This window comes from Suricata suricatta, chromosome 5 (assembly GCF_006229205.1).
Source record: "Suricata suricatta isolate VVHF042 chromosome 5, meerkat_22Aug2017_6uvM2_HiC, whole genome shotgun sequence".
NCBI lineage: Eukaryota > Metazoa > Chordata > Mammalia > Carnivora > Herpestidae > Suricata > Suricata suricatta.
In genome coordinates this window covers 55508052-55529234 of record NC_043704.1, presented here as the reverse complement: position 1 = coordinate 55529234, position 21183 = coordinate 55508052, and the positions used below count along the sequence as shown (strand labels likewise).

At 39.7% G+C, this 21183-nt stretch overlaps 1 protein-coding gene across 1 annotated transcript in view; it reads left to right on the top strand.

Moving 5' to 3' along the window:
• The window catches only part of MYH15 (myosin heavy chain 15), a 148023-nt gene that overhangs the window by 12947 nt on the left and 113893 nt on the right, over positions 1–21183 (top strand). Inside the window, exons 8-12 of the mRNA XM_029939249.1 lie at positions 1223–1315; positions 4264–4327; positions 4418–4513; positions 13901–14004; positions 15236–15374. Coding sequence (XP_029795109.1) covers positions 1223–1315; positions 4264–4327; positions 4418–4513; positions 13901–14004; positions 15236–15374 — 496 coding nt within the window. The remainder of the gene's footprint in view (positions 1–1222; positions 1316–4263; positions 4328–4417; positions 4514–13900; positions 14005–15235; positions 15375–21183) is intronic.

Here is a 21183-nt window from a genome sequence, read left to right as displayed (position 1 = left end):
TCCATTAACAGGTTGATGGGTTTCATGATAATTTGAGAGTAACTAAACCATGAGAATTGGTATGCTAAATTAGATAATTCTGAGTGGGACTCAAAAATCAACGAGTTATTGAGCTGTTAGAGCCTCTCATCTCTCTATGTCTGGCATTGTTATTTTACTTTTTCAGTTCAATCCTGGATCCTTCCTGCTGTTTTGCAAAGTAAAAAATATATCAAAATAGCAAACTGGTCCAATTTTCAAACCATAAAAATTTCCCTTACCAGCCACCACATTCCTGACTTTGATTTCTTTAGGTATCATTGAACTTTATTATTCACTAGATATTACTTCATTTTTGTGTGCATTTTGGTTGTTTGGTATGTGTTTGGTTGAGCCATTGAGCCTGATGATAATACATAAACATTATATAATACATAACACTTCTATGAAAATCTTTGCTTATATAGCCCTTTCCTTATTTAAAGGATAGTAGACCCATTATACTTAGAAGGGACATAGTATTTGTAAATTTATAAATTCCCAAGTACTATGTAATACATAGTTACATTGTTAGCAGACATTGTTAACAGTACCATGAGGAACAGGCTTCTCGTTTTTATAAAATCTTTAATCTTTCTGTACTGAGTTTTGATTTTTGTTTGTGCCATTTTTCCACCTGAGAGAGTCCTTCCCCTTCTCCCAACCAATTAAATATCTACATCTCTTTATGTCACAAGGCACTGCTTGGAATGGACTGCTAGATTACCTAGGAATAGTAACAAGGGAAAAATAATTTAATAATGCCAAGAATCTGTTATGTTATCTTAGGATAAATTCTCATGTGTGAGACTTAGATGGGAAGAGATGGAGATTAACAATGGGGAAAATATAAGGAATGAAACTTGTCTGGAAATAGGGTATGGCATTTACTAATTTTTTTTTTTTTTTTTGTAAATCTGTATGTTCTTTTCCCACTTAGGCATGCCAACCAAAAGAGAAGCATTAAAAATAAGTGACCTCCCACATATATTCACAGGGACATTGTATGTTAAGACAATTTCTCATACATCTATTTTTCTGAGTTCCTATTCCAAAGTAATATTGTATAACCAAATATGGAAATGGCTTGTAGCTACTGGTTATCAAAGCAAGAATGGGGTCTGACCTAGGAATGGAGGGTTTACCACATTACAGAATTTTGCTGAAAATTTTATCTGCTATATTTCTTATACCTGCATCACAGGGGACTTTAGAAGATCAAATCAGTGAAGTGAATCCTATCTTGGAAGCATTTGGAAATGCCAAAACCTTGAGAAATGACAACTCCTCTCGTTTTGTAAGTAACATGATTAAGTCTTATAGCAGAGTCTTTTAATTTTTACTTAAAATTTTTTTTAATGTTTGTTATTTATTTTTGAGAGACAGAGAGAGACTGTGCAAGCAGGGGAGGGTCAGAGAGAGAGGGAGACACAGAATCTGAAGCAGGCTCCAGGCTCTGAGCTAGCTGTCAGCACAGAGCCCGATGTGGGGCTTGAACCTATGAACTGTGAGATCATGACCTGAGATGAAGCTGGACACTTAACCAACTGAGCCACCCAGGCGCCCCAGAATCTTTAATTTTTAAACAAATAAAATTAAGTCTGATCACATAGGTGTTAAAAAAAATTCTAGAACACCAAAGAGGTCTTTGATGAAACTTTATAATATTGCTAGAGTCTTCAAAAAAGAAAGAGATCAGTTTCATCATTAATAATTAAAACTGCACATAAATGTGCACCTGAGAAGCTTCTATTATTTGGTCAATTTCAGGAAGAAAATACTTAATAGTTTTATATTCTTTTCTATTCCCAGTAGGAAAGCTCACCCAGAAAATTCCAATAACACTTACATCTTACAGATTTGAAAGTACTTTCTCCTTCATAATTTCTTATACTCCTTATAACAAGTCAATTTAGTAAGCACTTCCTAATTCACTTAGTAGAATTATTGTTTCTAGTCTTGCCTATAGCTCCCCTACTTCTGCATATTTCCCATTGGGAATTTTTTTGAGAGATTTTTTAAAAATAGCTTTTGATAGCTTGTAGCCCCAGGATAGAGAAAGAATTTGGATTTCCAACCCTTGTTTCACAAATCCATTTTATGCCAAAAATGAGTGGCAGGGAGCCACTCTATAATTTACAAGGAAATTTGCAGAAGGCTTCCTGTTTGGATCTTTGGGCACAATTAAATAACACCTCATGCTGATTTGGCGAGTTTCCATCCAGGGCCTTCGCGCTGCCCTGCCTGTGCTTACATCTGCTTGTGATGTCTGCCTGCATAGCAGGTGCTGGTACTGGTCCATGCAACAACTGCTAGATCTGAGACTGATTAGAATGTGAAGTCATTTTCTGCTGAAATGTGACAAAACTGAAAAGGAAGAGGGAAAAGGAAGAAACAGAGAGAAAGAAAAGAAAGGACATAAGACAGGAAAAAGTAAAAGAAAAGGAAGGAATGAAAAAACAAGTAGAAAGATAAATGAGAATAAAAGAAAACTATTGAAAAAGAACAAGAGGGGCACCTGCGTGGTTCAGTTGGTTAAGCATCTGATTCTTGATTTTGGCTCAGGTTATGATCTCATTGTCATGAGATCAAGCCCTGAGTCTGGCTCTGGCTCTGCACTGATAATGTGGAGCCTGCTTGGGACGCGCGCACGCTCTCTCTCTCTCTCTCTCTCGCTCTCTCTCTCTCTCTCTCTGCCTCTCTTCCGCATCTCCCTATGCTGGTGCTCTCTATCAAAATAAATAAACATTTGAGGAACAAAAAGAAAGAAAAGAAACAAGAATGAGAAACAAAGTTGGAAAGGATAGAAGAAAAAATAGAGAAGCAAAATATACAAAGATGGATGAATGGAAGGTAGAAGGAAAGAAAGGAAGGTGAAAAAAGGAAAGAGAAAAAGGAGTCCAAAAATCAAGAAACTCAGGTTAAATGATTTCAATTAATACTGTGCATATATGTATGTATACATAAATTAATGTGTATAAATGCACATATATGTATGTACGTGTGTGTGTGTGTGTGTGTGTGTGTGTGTGTGTGTGTGTGGTTCCCACTGTCCTGCATTTGTTAACTTAATGGCTCAATCCCACTGCTTGTAGCCACTTGCCTTCCCTTGCCCAGCTGCTATTCTGCTCTGACTCCCTCTTTGAATGACCTCCATCAGCTAGCCCTCTGCCCAGCACAATCCTCTCCATCCTGCAAGCTGTAGGTGCCCCTGATGCCTCCTTTTATTTTATTATTATTACTTTTAATGTCTATTTATTTTTGGGAGATAGAGACAGAGCACAAGTGGGAGAGGGGCAGAGAGAGAGAGAGAGAGACACACACACAGAATCCCAAGCAGGCTCCAGACTCGGAGCTGTCAGCACAGAGTGTGACACAGGCTTGAACCCATGAACTGTGAGATCATGGCCTGAGCTGAAGTGGGATGCTTAACTGACTGAGCCACCAAGGCACCCCCCACTGAATGCCTCCTTAGCTGCCCATGACTTCTGACATGGAATGTCACCTCTGGGTGGTCTTTCTGTCCCATTAGATCCTGTCCTATGGCTTTTCATGAGAAGAAAGGGAAGAGTCCCAAAAATTTATGCCAAAGTAGTGTTTTTAAAACATAAATATGGTCTTATCATTCTTCTGCTTAAAACCTCCCAGTGTCTTCTGAGCACCTGTAAAATTAAATCCCACTCCTTCCTCTGGCCCACATGGCTTACTGATATGGTGCCTGCTGCCTGCTGCCTCTTAGACTCCTTTTTACTCACTGAACTCCTGCACAACTGGCTTTTCTTCTTGGTTGAAGACTCACCAAATGTCTCTGTTAATGTAATTGCATTAGCTGCTTACACCTAGAATCTAGAAGACTAGGGACCACACCTCTTTTTCTAATGTGATATGTCCAGGGTCTAGCAGGTTTCCGGGATCATAGTAGGTGCTCAACAAATGTTTGCTAAATCAATGAAAGAATTTGCCTCATGGAGAATAGTTTTCTCCTTTTGAGATAAGAATACTGAGGCCCAGAGGGATTCAAGAACACCCACCAGAACACAGAGCTAGAAGTTGGCAGGTCTGAGACACAAGGAGTCCTGGTGTCATCCTAGCTCGCTCCTAGAATTAACTGGTGCCATCTCAGACCCATGTTGCATTTTTCTTCTAACTTTTGGGAAGTAGTCACTTTGAGAGGAATGTGTGTGATAAAGCCATTGCAACTGTTTGAAATGTTTCAGTGGGAGGCTGTGTTTTGTGTCCACCTAGGGCAAATTCATCAGGATGCACTTTTGTGCCAGAGGCAAGCTGTTGTCTGCAGACATAGATGTTCGTAAGTAGCAGCTGCACTATTTGATTACTTTTCTTCTAAGTTTTGCAAGAACACCTAAGTATGAATCTTTATCCTTTTCTCATCCTGCAGATTTGTTTGAAAAATCCCGAGTGATTTTCCAGCAGCCTGGAGAGAGGAACTACCACATAGTCTATCAAATTCTGTCTGGAAAAAAAGAACTTCATGGTGAGTGCATTATTCTGGAGCTGAGGGACATTCTATAACAAGAGATAGAAGTCAGATTATGGACCCAAAAAAATATTGTTTAATAGGTCTCTTAGTCTCTTTAGAACTTAATGTATTCGTCCTATAGAGTAAATAATTATTAAGCCAGTTATGAAGCCAATGCTCTAGACTTTCATATTGCTATAGAGTAAATGTTAGTGGTTTTCCCCCCAACTTGGTAGTGTTTGAAAGTGGGTAGGATGCCCAGCAGGTATAAATGAGAGAGAGTGTGTGTGTGTGTGTGTGTGTGTGTGTGTGTGTGTGTGTGTGTGTGAGAGAGAGAGAGAGAGAGAGAGAGAGAGGGAGAGAGAGAGAGAGAGAGAAAAAAAGGATATGTGTGTAAAAAATTAAATCATATAAAGCTTCAATGATTAGAAGATTAGAACCACATGAGTCGTATAGACAAGAGGCCAAAAGTGGGAGTCACTACCATGATGTGTAGTGGACAATGGGAGTTTTATAAAGAAGGAAGGCTTTGGGGTGGGATATGTAAGATGGGAAGGAGATTTAATCAGAGTAATGAGTGGAGGGTATTTCCTATGGGAGGAACAATGGGGACAGCGGCAAGAAAAGGTAAGGCAAGATCAGGCAGCAAAGAGACCTGGTTGACTAGAGGAAAGGATCTGATAGAGAAATCATGGAGATTTTATTCTGATGGTTTCTGAACTCAAGGAGTTGGGAGGGTGTATATGCACACACATGTGTTACAGGGGTGCGATAATAGGAGGTCATGATTTGTTGAGGGCAGGGACAATGAAGCTGGTGTGGTGGGCAAGAGGGCTGGAAGGCAGCGATCCTAGAGGGAAGGGGCTATCCCAGCCCTTGTGTGAGATGACAAGGCATTGTTGAAGGCAGCGTCTGTGGGAATGGGAGAAAAGGAAATGGATTCATAGAAGGTCTTAGCAATGACTATAGGAATGAGGTAGGGTGATGGGTCAAAAATCCTCCCAAGGGGCGCCTGGGTGGCTCAGTCGGTTAAGCCTCCGGCTTCGGCTCAGGTCAGATCTCACGTTCGTGGGTTCGAGCCCGGCGTCAGGCTCTGTGCTGACAGCCAGCTCGGAGCCTGGAGCCTGGAGCCTGCTTCAGATTCTGTGTCTCCTTCTCTCTCTGCCCCTCCCCCTCTCATGCTCTGTCTCTCTCTGTATCAAAAATAAATAAAACATTTTTAAAAAAAGTTAAAAAAAAATCCTCCCAAGTTTCATAATTTGATGAGGATAAAGGTAGTGCCATGAAGAGAAATGAAGTAACTTATGTGGTAAGAGAATGAACTTCATGTATTCATTCAACAAATATTTATTGTGGACTGCCATGTGTGCACTAGGCACTATTGCTTAAGCATGGGGGTTGGAGAATAAATAAGACAGGTTCCTGCCCTTGTGAGCTTGCATTCTAGTATGGAAGACAAATAATAAACACGTAAACATAGAAATACATAACTTTAGAGAATGGTAGGTCTATAAAAAAAAGTAGGGTGAGGGGACAGTGGATTTGGACTTGGTGGGGGTAGGTGGTTATATTTTAGATAGAGTGGTCAGGCAAGATCTTTCTGAGAAGGAAATATTTTCACAGACAATAAATATGAATAAGTGAGCAAGTAGGTAAGATGTCCAGGAATAAAGCTCCAAGAAGAGGGAACAGTGAATGCAAAGACCCTGAGGCAAGAATGCATTTGGCATAGCAAAATGGCCATTGCAAGTGGTGGAGAGAAGGTAATACAGGAAGGTGGGCAGGGCCAGATCAAGCAGTATCTTGCAGGCTTCGGCAGAGTTTATAGTGAATTTTAGGTGCTATGGGAAGTCATTGGAAGGGGAGAATGACAAGCTGATTGGATTGCAAAGGACTTGCATGGGAGGTAAACCACTGAGGACAATGATGCTCCCAAAGGAGTAGATGTGGGATGAGATCGGAAGATCCAGGTGAGCAAATTAGTGGAGAAAACTCCCCCCAGCCTGTTATCCTAGATTAAGTATACTAATCCTACACTTGGCCGTGTTTTTACTACATGGCCTTCAACTTCAAAGAGCCCTTACTGAGTAGGGAAAGCTCTGCAAACTGGAAACTTTGCCACAGGTGCAACTGATGATATGACAGCAGTGGTTTTCTCACTTTCCGTCTACCTAACCTGAAACAGATTTTTTTTAAATCTCCCTTTGATTAGCAATGCCAAATTTAACATTCTTGGCACAAATTTCTATGCTGTGCAGGGTATCTGATACAGAGGATCCAATGTGGGTACCAGCAGTAACTGCAGGATTTGGAGGACCATCTCTACTTACTAAGAGAACCATCTGAGCGCTCTGGGCCGCTATGGAAAATGCCTGCTTATCTTGAATCCATTGATCTTGTGGAGTCTTTGGGGGCTGCAGAGATTGATTACTGTACAAAGACTGACATCTGGTGGTCCAAATCGGATATTGTCAGTCCACTTGTTCTCAACACCACTGGTCATTCTTCAGGACATTTTAAAATTTGAACTCTTTTTATTCATGTTTGCCAGAGGAGATCTTCAGGGAGTCCTGAGGACTGATACAGGATAACACATTTTAACAACATAAGGATAATGTACAAATTTCCTAAAATAGAAGCATTTCCTACAAAAGAACTGGGTATGGAAAATCAGTCAAGAGGCTAGCCACCGACTGAAGAAGCCTAGGAAATGGGGTGATGTGCTACTGCAGAATCAGCCCCCAACTAGTCTCTATGTGGTCTTGGAACATCCCTCTCTTCTTTATCTTCCAGTTTAAGCTGGCCCTTGTTCAAGCCATGGTTAAAACTCACTTTCTTAGTCCCCTTAGATATGGCCCCTTGAAATTCTTTAATTCTTAATGCCAACTGTATAGATTGGTCCTGCATATACCTTCCTATTTTTCTTCTCTTCTTTACTATTTTTTCTATTTATTTATTGTACCCATTCTTGCTATTCAACTAGTGTAGAAACTCTAGGGTGAGAGGTCAGAAACATAACCTTATCTCTTGGAATCCTTGACATTTTGCCTACTGCCCTGAGTGGTCACTTTAGTGTGTGGCAATAATGCATAGCAGTGGTTGCCAAGAGGTGCACCTGATCTGTCTACTAGTGGCCTAAATGCCTCTGGGGGAAGAAAGTGTCAGCATCTGGACCACCTCATCTGGAGCACATTAAGTTGTACTCTTTTTTACTTGTTAAGTCTCTCTTGAACTAGTCCCATATCTTTTCTCCCTTCACTCTCCCATCTTGTTAGGAGGAACAAGATGTGCCTGTGTGGTGGTGCAGACTGTGCCCTGCCTGACTCTAGAGAATGTCATTCGCACTGTAGACTATGTGAATGATTCTCTCTGGAGTTGGGCAGCATACAGCCTCTTCAGACATCCATGGCAGTGTGAGAAACAGGGAATGATGGGTTATGTGGCATAGAGAGACTAGCTACAGAACTTTTCAAATTTGAGGGTTTGTTTGTCTGTTGTCCAAGGGTTAGCTTGGCTCCTTTTCATAGTGAACCCAGCTATATCTTGGAGAACACTCAGCCACGTAGAAAGTAAACTTTAGTATCAAGATAACATGTAAAACAGCCTTGAATGTTAAAATACTCCCTCTTAAAGGGCATTTTGCATCTCCTACTAAAAAGAGAGACCTAGAAATGAACCTGTATTGAGGTTGACACCTGGCACCTTTTGTGGTTGTGAAGCAATGGACTTTTAGCATCTTCTCGTGCCCCCTCCCTGTGCTCTCCCCAGCCCTTCTGAAGAACTCTCCCATCTTCGACATGCCCACAGCCTGGTCAACAATCGTGTGTGTGGGCCTTTCCTAACCTTCTGGCCCTAATAGTGCCTCACAAAAATGTATTCACTGCTTGCTGTTTTCCCATTCTCTCGGGGCCATATCTCTTTCTTTTTTTTTTTTTTTTAAGGTTTTTTCCTCCTGTTTTTTAGTTTATTTTTGAGAGACAGAGGGAAACGGCACAAGCAGGGGAGGGTCAGAGAGAGAGAGGGAGACACAGAATCTGAAGACAGGCTCCAGACTCTGAGCTAGCTGTCAGCATAGAGCCCGACACGGGGTTGGAACCCACGAACCGTGAGATCATGACCTGAGTTGAAGCCAGACACTTAACCAACTGAGCCACCCAGGTGCCCCAGGGCCATATCTCTTGATAGAAATAAAATTAATTAAATAAAGGAATCTCTGTTAACCTGATACTCCAAGGTAACTTCAAGCCTCACGGCAATTAGAATTCATAGCTCTTTGAAAACAAATTTTGATAAGGCCCAGTGGGGAAGATGTTTTGAGCTAAAGGCCTTTCAAAGTTCATCAAACACTCATGCATTTACTTTGTACATTTTCTGGAGCCACCACTTCATATCTGCTCCAGTGGATTATTAGACCAATGCATTAGCCATATTTCTGGTTAGGGAGATAAAAGAAAAACCCATTAAGTGTCCTTTATAACTTCCAGAAATGTATCTGGAAGCAAGACCCTCCATCTGTCTATGGCAAAGAAGTAAAGGAATTCCCATGATAGTTACAAACACAGGCTTGAGCAGGTAGTGGCTCAGCTGGCTAAGCATCTGAGTCTTGAGTTCAGCTCAGGTCATAATCCCAGGGACATGGGATAGAGTACCTCCATCAGGCTCTGTGCTGAGCGTGGAATGTGCTTAGGATTCTCTTTTTCTCTCTGGCCCTCCCCCAGATCTCTCCTTCTCTCAAATAAAATTTTAAAAAATGATAGAGACTATGTTTTAAATTCAATTTATCATTAATTTTGTCCTGGACAAGTCATGGGACTTTCCAGGCTTCTGTTTTCCTATATTCAATATAGAGAAAATAATGTCAAATATAGCACCTTTGGTCATCATAACCTAAATAAAAGTGATCAAAAATGACCTAACAAGTATGAGTATAAAATGAAAAGTATATGAATGGTTACCATTCAGAATGGTCTAAAAGGTAATTCTTGGCAAAACAATTTTAGAAGATAGGTTCTTTTTGTTTTTGTTCTTGGTTTTTTTGTTTTTTGTTTTTTGTTTTTGGTTTTTGGTTTTTTTGTTTTTTGTTTTTTTTTTGGTATGAACTAAAACATCCAACTGAAACATCCCCCTAAAAACACACAGCATTTCTTGCACTGGTTAGATGGGTGATTCCTGTAGCCTTCTAGAGGGAGGGAATCATGTTATTTTTTAATCCTTACCTCCTCCCATAGCATACTCCTATTCTAGAGAAAAAATATTAAGTAAACAACTGATTGGAAAAACATGGAAATGATGTATTTGGCTGTAAAGGAGGACAAGATTTCAAAGCCCTTTGGTGTCTGGCCTGGGTATGGCCTTGATTCACTAGCCTAAGGAGCCACAGAAGAGGCTATTCTAGATTCAGTTTTCGTAGTGTTGGGTTTGAGCTACTTATGGCCATCTGCACTGAAATGTATAGTAGGAAGTTGGAGCTCTAGGTCTGGAGCTCAGAAACTATAGATTTGAGTCATCAGTAAAGCCATGAGTGAGCCTTGCAAGAAAAATATACAGAGGGGTTTTGTTGACCTTTAGAGTCAAGACAATATTTGACACCACTGATTACCCTCTCCTCCTTGAGAATCTCTCCTCTTGGCTTCTAGTACACCAGCCTCCCTTGTTTCTCTCCTAAATCTGAGTATTTCTTTGTGGGTCTGTCTCTTTCATCTGCCTGTGACTTTAGAGTGCCCTGGGGCTCATTCCTTGCATCTATCTTGTGGTGACTTCCTGTAGACTGTTTTTTCTTTCAAGATTTTATTTAAATTCAAGTTAGTTAGCGTACAGTGTAGTATTGATTTCAGGAGTAGAAGCCAGTGGTTCATCACTTACATGGAACACCCAGTGCTCATCACAAGTGCCCTCCACAGTTCCTCTCATGCATTTAACCCATTACTGCACCCCTTCCCCTTCAGCAACCATCAGTTTGTTCTCTATAGTTAAGAGTCTCTCATTGTTTGCCTCCCTCTCTGTTTTTATTTGATTTTTTTATTTCTCTTCCCCTATGTTCATCTGTTCTATTTCTTAAATTCCACAAATGAGTGAAATCATATGGTATTTGTCTTTTTCTGATTGATTTCTTTCATTTAGCATAATACACTGTAATTCCAACACACCATTGCAAATGGTGAGCTTTCATTTTTGATGGCTGAGTAATATCCCTGTGTGTGTGTGTGTGTGTATCGTCAGATGATGGACATTCAGGCTCTTCCTATAATTTGGCTATTATTGATAGTGTTACTATAAACATTTTGGTGCATGTGCTCCTTTGAATCAGTATTTTTGTATCCTTTGGATAAATACCTACCAGTGTAATTGCTAGATCTTAGGGTAGCTCTGTTTTTTAACTTTTTGAGGAACCTCTGTTTTGTTTTCCAGAGTGGCTGCACAATAGACTGACAGTTTTAAAGATTGTTTCCATTGGATGATTTCCATAGTTTGGAGTACAGACTTCTCTCCAGTATTTTAGATTCCTAGATAATGACTCTTGTTTTCTACTTAGAGAAGGACCACATTATATGAATGACATACAATGAAATTTACTCATTACTGGTTTTTTTCCATCATACCACTATTTTATGAGGATTTTTCACAGTATAAAATTACAGAATCATAGATTGCTGTGGTTTCAGCTGTTTATTTAGTAAGAACTATAGGTTTTGCATGTTTGAGGGAAATCCCTATGGAAAAAAGAGAGATGTGTAGAAGAACCCGTAACAAGGTTAATGTGCGTGCCTCAGGGCTCTTGAGATTTCATTGTGTACACTTCCACTTAGTTTATACAAATGCAAAATACTTTAAAAGAAAAAATATTTTCTGGAAATTTAAAAGATGAAATTATATAGTACCTACTCTTCTATTGTCTGGCTTCTTTCACTCAGCATAATTATTTTGAGATTCTTCTATGCTACAGCATGTATTCATAGTTCATGCATACACATTTCAAATTTAATGTGCCTGACACCTGTTCCTAACTCCACCCTCCCACACCTGCTGCTACCACCACGTTTCCCAGGGCTACTGGAGACCGCTCTACCCTTCCACTTGGCTCACCACAAACCCTTGGAATTACCTTTGATCCTCTGTTTCTCCCTCCTCATTCTCACTTGTTCCATTTACTGTCAAAAGCCTTCTTGCCATCTCTGTGGGTACTGCCCTGATCAAATACCATTATCTCTCTCCCGGATTCGTTAACCATCTCCTGCCTGATATTCTTGCTTCCACCCTCGCTTCCTCTGTCTTTAACACAACAGCCATGGTAAATTTCATAATAATAAATCAGAAGATGTTACTCCTCTGCTCAAAAAGCTTCAATGGCTTCCGTCTCACATACAGCACAAATGCTCAACTCCTCCCCCTGGCCTGTGAGGAGATATCATCTGTCCTCTTGATGCCTCTCTGACTTCAAACATACTATCTCCCACTTCCTTCATTAGCCCATTCCTGACCCACCTTAGCTACTCAAAATGCCAGGCAAACTTCTACCTCAGGGACTTTGCATTTGTACTTCTCTATCTGGAACATTCTCCCCCATTTATCTCCATGGTTCTCTCCCTCAACTCTTGCAGGTCTTTACTGAAATGTCACATTATGGAGGCCTTCTCTGATCACTTTCTTAAAACCTGTAACTCTGTATCACCAATATTTTTTAAATTTTTAAGTAATCTCTACACTCAACATGGGGCTTAAACTCACAACTCGGAAAGCAAGAGTTGCATACTCCCAACTGAGCCAGCCAGATGCCCCCATGTTGCCAACACTTTTCATCCCTTTCCCTGCTGTTTTCCTCCATGGCACTCTTTACCATCTTACATTCCATATGTTTTCATGCATTTTACTTACTTTTAAAATTTCTGTCTTCTCCTATTAAAATAGAAGCTTCATGAGGGCAGGATTTTTTTTTCCCCCTCGCTCATGTATCTTTAAAACTTACAATTCCTGGCACATTGTTTGAGCTCAGCAAATATTTGTTTATATAAAGTGAGGTGTAAAGAGATTCTTGGAAGTATTAACATTTAAAGGACCTTTGAATCATTGATCAAGTAAGGATTTGGGATTATATTTCTATTAAGTATATATTAAATACTATAAATATAGTACTTGCCTTTAGCTTGATTTTCTTTGGGTGGTCCAATTTCTTTTTACTTTTTAACTTTTATAAAACAGCTTCTTTGAAGTATTATTGACATAAATGTAAGTGTTGACATATGTATATATGCGTGAGACCATTGATGCAATCCAGATAATTTATGTATCTACTCAAAAATTTTCTCACGATCTTTTATAATTCCCACCCCCCATACTTTCTCATTCCTCTGAATCTCCCCTTTCCCATCCAGTCGCTTGGCAACTACTAATATGCTTTCTGTCACTATAGATTAGATTGCATTGTCTTGAATTTTGTAATTTGGAATCACACAGTATATACTCTTGTTGTCTGGCTCCTTTCACTCAGCATGATTATTTGGAGATTCTTCCATGCTATAGCATATGTTCATAGTTCATTCCTTTGTTTGCTGACTAATAATCTGTTGTATGGATATTCAACCGTTTGTTAACTCTTGATGGACAGTTGGGTTGTTTCCAAATAAAGCTGCTATGACCATTCACAAAGTGCAATTTGTTTCTGAGATTTGGGGTTCAGAATAGCGGCTTCACTTGGCTGAGTGACAAATTAAAAAATCAGATCAGCTCAAAGAAACTTCATTGGAAGCAAATGCTAAGCATTAAGCAGTTCATGTGATTTGGCCAAGTCAGTTGGTGATGCGCTGCTGACAGCCTGCCTCCGTTTCCGCCTCCATTATGTTTCCCGACTAAGTGAATCCCATCAGGAGTCAGAGGCACATCAGAGGTGGAGTGCTGAACAGAGATTCATTTATGGATCCCTTCAAAGACAGACTCAGCCTCCTAACAGGGAGGACATGATATGACAGGATTCCATTGCTAATGTTCCCTGGGTGCTTAACCCCAGGGTCTGCCTGCTTTCTAGCCTCTGAAATTCAGGCCTGTTATAATTTTACAAAACATTTTTTGTCCTCCGCCCTCAACCATGTATCTAGGCCAAATTCCAGTTTTCAAAGTTTTGCCAACTCACATTATCCGTTTTTCTCTTCACACCAATTCAAGCTGTTGCAATTGAATCTTTTGGATTTGGTTTGCCTGGTCTTCTCTTGGGAGGCATTAACACATGACTGACAAGTTAATAGAGGGCAAAATTTGATTGCAGAGGTTTGGCTGTAGAATATGGATTTTATTTTGGCTTGTTTACAAGTGTGCTATCAGCTATAAGAATAAACTGTGAATATCGGTCAATTATTTTCTAAAGCCTTGTGTATTTCTCTAACTGTTTAACTGACGGTTTTCCCACTGCAGACATGCTCCTGGTGTCTGAAAATCCCTCTGACTTCCCCTTTTGCTCTCATGGAGTAGTTGCTGTGGACAGTTGGGACGATGCTGAAGAACTGCTGGCCACAGACGTAAGGCTTCTTAGTTATCAAACCAAAGTCTGGTAATGACAGTGAGAAAAGAAAGCATTTCAGCTCTTTCTTCGGAAGGGTCCAGGAGAAGTGACTTTCCTTCCTCTGGGGGTGGAGGGCGAAAGGAGCCCCGGTAGGGCTGTGTCTGTTCTAAGGCTACTTATTGTAAAAGTGCTCGTTGTCAGGATGGTAACTTTGAAACAGGGAAACATGGGTAGGTGTTTCAACTCAATGGCAACCACTGTTCTTATTTGGTATATATCTTTATAGTCTTTGTTCTTTGTTTTTCTAATTGGGGTTATTACTATGTAGTTGATTTGGTGAGATTTATAAAAGATCATAATCACACTCTGTATACTACTCAGTATACAGAGTTTGCTTTTTTGATTAATTTTATAAGCATTTTCAGTGTTATTACACACTCTTCATAAACATTTAAATGAATACTTAATATTTCACCAGACATTTGTCCTGTACTGTGTTTAGCCATTCTCCTATTGTTAGACTCAAAGTTTTGTTTTGTTTTCTACTGTGGTAAATAACTTTGTAGGTAAGTGTTTTTTCTGTGTATTACAGTCACCTTATAGCTAGATTCCCAAAGGTGAAATTACTAGGTAAGGATTATGAATTTTTTATAGTCTCTTGATACATATTCTAAATTAACCACTAGAAAAATTGTACCAATTTCTATCCTGTTGGAGTGTGTGAGGACACACATCTTACCACATGCAGTGGCTTCTTAAGATGCAGGTCTTCAGTGACATGGCCTTTTTCTTTTCTGAAACACTTCCTTTTGCCAGTCTTTGAATAAAGTTGTGGGGGGGATGTATAGGAGCCCCCCAAATAAGCAAATAAGAAAGTAAAGGAACACTTTACTTTCTGCCATAACAATAGAAGACAAAACCATTTACCTTAGAGAGCCAGTTAATAATCAATGGCAGGAGGAAGAGAGGGAGCAGGGAATCCAAGGAAAGTTCTAAAACTACTGGAAATTAAACAAGCCTTCCTAATTCTCTTTTAAAGGGATAAGTAGACTGCGGGTGACCAAGTGCCAACAGGCCCGATTTGCATTGCTTTGAACAGAGCTGTCACACCTCGGGCTGTGGCGATCTGTTTCACTCCCTTTGACGGCCCACAGAGTGTAGAGGAGGTGTGACACTCAGCAGGGGTGAGGTGCTTACTGCAGCCATTAGGCAAATGAAAATATAGCCATCTGTTTCTCTTTTCACAGCGGGCCATGGACATCTTGGGCTTCCTTCCTGATGAGAAGTATGGATCCTATAAACTCATTGGAGCCATCCTGCACTTTGGAAACATGAAATTTAAACAGAAACCCAGAGAAGAGCAAGTGGAAGCAGATGGCACAGAAAGTAAGAATTGCTTTCAGGCCATGGCATATATTCTGTTCAAATCCCTGACCCCAGCCCTGTTCCCTTTTCCTTGCAGTTACCTTGCCCCTTGGCTTTTGAAAACATTGAAACTGATCAGCAATCTCCCTCAATTGTTTCTTCTCAAAACTGTTCTCTTTACCAGCATTCTGATATATAATTCCAGTATCTCAGAATGAGAAGCATTCCTTAATTATTGACAATGCTAGTAAATTTGCTAAACTTGGGTACTATAAGACTAACTAGGAGAAAGCCCTTCCGCCAGCACTTAGCCTGCTGAGAAAAATGGAGAAAGGAGCAAATTACCGGAAGATGTATGAAGTAATGTAATGGAGGTGTGAACAAAGATCTTTAGAATTCCCAAAGTAGAGTTTCCATTACATTGAGAGCACAGTGGCTTCATTTCCCTTTGTTTGTTATTCACATTAAAAAATCTATAGTCTTGGGGCACCAGGGTGGCTCAATTGGTTGAGTGCCCGACTTGGGCTCAGGTCATGATCTTGCAGTTTATTGGTTCAAGCCGTGCATCAGGCTCTATGCTGACAGCGCAGAGGTGTTTGGATCTGGATTCTGTCTCTCTCTCTGACAATCCCCTGCTTGTGTTCTGACTCTGTCTCTCTCTCTTGCTCGCTCTCTCTCTCAAACATAAATAAACATGAAAAAAACCCTCTATAGTCTTGCCTGCTTACCAAAAAGATTTGAGGCATTCTCCTTATGAAAAGAAGGAAGCAGAGCACCTGGGTAGCTCAGTCAGTTAAGCGTCCAACTCTTGATTGCAGCTCAGGTCGTGATCTCACATTAAGATTGAGCCCTGCGTGAGGCTCTGAGCTGACTGTGCAGAGCCTACCTGGGATTCTCTCTCTCTCCCTTTCTCTGTCTGCCCTTGCCCCCACTCATTCACATGCTCTCTCTCTCACTCTCAAAATAAATGAATCAACTTTAAAAATAAAAAGGAAGGAAGAATACTTATTATAATTATTTCATTTGATATTAAAATTCCTGGCTGCTAAAGCAAAAAAGAGAAAACCCATTCATTCAAATCTTTCAACAAATAATTTCTTAAAATTTATATTTTCAACTGTGCTAAAATATCCATCACATAAAATTTACCATTTTAACTGTTTTTAGTGACATTACATGCATTCACATTGTTGTACAGCCATAACCACTGTTCATCTCCAGAACTACTCATCATCTGAAACTAAACTTCTGCACCTATTAATAACTCCCTATTACCCCATTTTCCTAACCCCTGTCCATCATTAATCTACTTTCTGTCTCTATGAATTCCTACTCTAGGTATCTAGGTAAGTGGAATCTTTCAATATTTGTCTTTCTATGCATGGCTTATTTCACTTAGTATAATGTCTTCAAGATTCATGTTATAGTATATGTCAGAATTTCATTCCTTTTTAAGGCTGAATAATATTCCGTTGTATGTATATTTCACATTTTGTTTATACATTTATCCATTTATGGACACTTGGGTTGCTTCTACCTTTCACTACTATGATTAATGGTACTGTGAACATTGGTGTTTAAATATCCATTCAAATCCCTGATTTCAATTCTTAAAAAAATTATAATAACCATTCTAATGAGTATAAAGTAGTATCTTATTGTGGTTTTGATTTGCATTTCCTGATGATTAGGAATGTTGAGTATTTTTTCATGTGCTTATTGGCCACTTGTATATCTTCTCTGGAGAAATATTAATTCAAGTACTTTGCCCATTTTTGAATTGGGTTGTTTGTTTTTTAATTGTTTAATGAGTAATTTTTGAGGCCAGTTTGTGCCAGAGACTATTTTGGTGCTGAGGAGATAGACCATATATGTAAACAGACAAACATGCATGAAGTCATAATGAAATAAAGCAGAGTAGAAGAACAAACCATAATAGGGGCTAGAGTGTTCTCATAGATAGTCAGAAAATCCTCAGGAAAAAGAACACTTGAGCACAGATGGGAAGGAAGTGAAGGAATGAGACCTGAGGCTTGTGTAAACACCATATATTAACATATTAAAATGTGCTCTTGTAACATCTTATTTTGTTGCTTTATTTTGTTGTGTTTTTGTTTTGTTTTGTTTTTTGCCTTTTATATGCTTGGAAACAGTTTTTTTTAAGAATTGTTCTCATTATGAAAGCTGGGCATACTTATTTATCATAAAATACATATAAGAAAATGATGCACATAATATCCTCCAATCTCCCCAGTGGCTCCTTCTCAGAGTTTTTGCTGGAGTGTCCTCATCTTTCCCACTTCTAAATGCTACAGAGATGCTGGACTTCATTTTTGAATCTTTTCTAATTTCTTAAGTGGTCATCTCAAATTCAGTGTGTATAGAATTAAACTCTTCATCTCATCCTGCCCCTGCTACTAGGTCTTCATTTCTCTGTCTTTAAAAAATGATAACTGGATTCTCTCAGTTGCCCTAACACTTAACGTCACCCGGAACTCCTTTGTCTCTGCCTTTCTGTACCTACCTTTAAATACGTATAAAATTCATAACCGCTTACTCACCATGACCCTGTCTACTATTACCATCTAGCCTGAGCCATCATTTCTTACCAGATTATTGAAATACCTTCTTTATTGGTCTCTCTGTCTTCACCCTGGTCTCATGACTAATATTTCTTCACAGAACAGCCAACAGTAGCCCTTTCTCTCCTTGCTCTAGGCTCACTAATAGCTCCCATCTTACTTAAATAAGCCCCAAGTTCTCTTCATAGCCTCATCCTCTGTGATCCCTCTAAATCTCTCCCCATCTCCTACTGTGATATTGTGACTTTTTTTGATATTGTGATTTTTAATAAAAAATTATATTTGATCGTTGTTCAAGTTTCTGGCACAGAGTTCTTAAAGCCTTTGGAATTTTCTAAGTGATAAGAGCAATAGAGGTGCTTTTGTTATGTTAATGAATCAACTTTCAGACTGCCTGTAAGGTTGGGGGCTGGTAACCATAGGAACTAACCAGGTGGTTAGAGAGAAGCAACATTAAGTCCCACCTCCAATAGGGGAGAGGAGAGTGGCTAAGGATTTAGTTCCATCATCAATGGCCAATGATTTAATCAGTCAAGTCCCTGTAATGAAGTTTCCATAAAAACCCAAAAGGACAGGTTTAGAGAGCTCCAGGGTTGGTGGACACATGGAGATTTGGGGCGGACTGTGCGCTTGGGGCATGGAAGCTTTGCACTCTTTTTCTACACCTTGCCCTATGCCATCTATTCCATCTGACTTTTCCTGAGTGACTTTTCTTTATAATGAGCTATTGATAGAGTGGGTAAAATATTTCCTTGAATTCTGTGAATCCCTAGCAAATTAATTGAACCTGAGGAGAGGGTCTTTAGAACCACAGATCTACAGCCTGAGTCAGTAGCCCAAGAGACAACCTGGACTTGTCATTGACATCTGAAGTGGGGGAGGGGGAGAATCGTCTTACAGAACTGAACTCCTAACCCTTGGGATCTGATGCTATCTTCAGGTAGAATTGAGTTGAATTGTAGGACACCCAGCTGGTATCATAGAATTGCTTGGTGTGGAATCACCAACCCCCATCACCAATCTATGTCCCCGAAATAGGGTACAGAAACTTCACCTACCATTTCCCCTGCTCTCATTCCCTTCACTCAGCCCTACTGGTCTCTTGGCTCTTAGAGCATAGGAGCTCCTCTTTCAGGACTTTTTCACTGACTTCTCTCCTTGCTCTAGGCTCACTAATAGCTCCCATCTATTCTTATCTTAAGGTGTCTTCTTAAATGTTACCTTATCAGAAAAACCTTCCCTGACCACTCCCATTGCCTTCTGATTGCTCTCTTTCCCCTTAACCTGAATATTTTTCTTCACGTCGTTCATACAGCTATTTTTTTTTTTTTTTTGACCAGCAGGGACTTAATTTGGTGTGTTCAGTGCTGTGTTTCTAGGTTTTAAAGCAGTGGCTGGCACAAAATTATTCATTTAAAAAAATCCTACTTAGGGACAATCACTGTGAATGCCACAGGACACATCTTTCCTGTGTTTTTATAGTTGAGTATGCACAGGCAACTTTTTAAAATAAAATATATATGTTCATACTCTTCATGTTGTTGCCTTCAGAGTTTTTCAGTAAATTATATGTGAACATCTTTCATATTTTCTGCAATATCCCTTTAGATGGCTACAAAGTGTCCCATGTATGGATAGTTTAAATATTTCTTATTGAATATTTATTTCCAGATTTTTACCATCATGAACAAAATTTTGGTGAACACCCTTACAAATTCAAAGATATACATAATTTTTTTAGAATAAACTTCTAAGAGTAAATTTTTTTTCTGAAGCTGCCCTATGATTTACCATTTATATTCCTATCAGCAGCATTGAGAGTAACTTTCTCACTGTGTTCACTAATATTAACAGTTCTTTCTCTTCCCAAATAGCCAGATTTTGTTTTATATTTAAATATTAATAAAGTTAGAGGTGCCTGGGTGGCTCATTTGGTTCAACAGCTGACTTCAGCTCAGGTCATGATCTCACAGTTTGTGGGTTTGAGCCCCGTATCAGGCTCTGTGCTGACAGCTGGGAGCCTGGAGCCTGCTTCAGATTCTGTGTCTCCCTCTCTCTCCCCGCTCATGCTCTGTGTGTATCTCTCTCAAATATAAATAAATGTTAAAAATTTTTTTCAAAAATAAATTAAATCTCTCTTAAAAAGATAAATAAATATTAATAAAGTTAATTTTTGTATATTCTTACCTATTTGTATCATTTCTTTTTTGGATTATTATTTCCATCCTTAGCCCACTTTTAAAATAGCATATTTGGGGGGGCTTGTGGGTGGCTCAGTCAGCTGGGCATCCGACTCCTGATTTCAGCTCAGGCTGTGATCTCCCAGTTTGTGACATCGAGACCTATGTCAGGCTCTGTGCTGACAGCATGGGATTCCCTTTCTCTCTCTCTCTCTCTCTCTCTCTCTCTGCCCCTCCCCAACTCATGCTCTGTCTCTCAAAATAAATAAATAAACACAAAAAAATTGAGCATTTTTGTTTGGAATAATCTATTTTCTCACTAATTTCTTAGGGCTCTTAATCTATTAAGCTTTTGATTTTTTCTCCCCAGTTAACCATGAAGGGAGGATTGAAGGAGCTGGACAGAGAGAGGAGAGGGTGGAAAGAGAGAAGCCACCCAAACTGAAGAGGGCATTCTTGTCTTGCCTCTTTCTTGAGCGCCAACCCCACATTCCTAACTTTCTGAGGCATCGCCTCCTGGTGTCCTAGCTCGTTGCTTCCTCTTCTCCCCTGTGATGTCTTCTCTACATGTGTTCATGCTGCTGCTCTTCTGTTTCTCAGGTCAGAACCTCTTAGTCATGTTTCCCAGTCTTTCTTCCCTTTCTTATTTCTGGTTTAGACCCTCAGCACCTTGCATATTAGCATCTTGCAGTGGGCTCACTTTTTCTCATCTACTCTCCCTGCTCTGGTCCATCTTGCATCCCTGCACAAAATTACACATTGTGACACCTGACTCTATGCCATTGCTTCGCTAAAAGTCCCTATAAGGTTTCTCCATTATTTAGTGAGTACCTTATAGTGAGTGGCATCAGATGTCTTCTGTGACCAGAAATCCCTGCTTTTATGTTTATTGCTGCCTCCCTGACTTTGTGGTCCGGTCTCTGACTGCGCATGCTCTTCCCCACCGCGATGCCGGTAAGTCATGCTCTTTTGTCTCAGATATTCTTGTTCTCCTGTATTTGCCTATTACTATTTTTAAAAACTTTTTTAATGTTTGTTTATTTTTTAGAGAGAGAGAGAGAGAGAGAT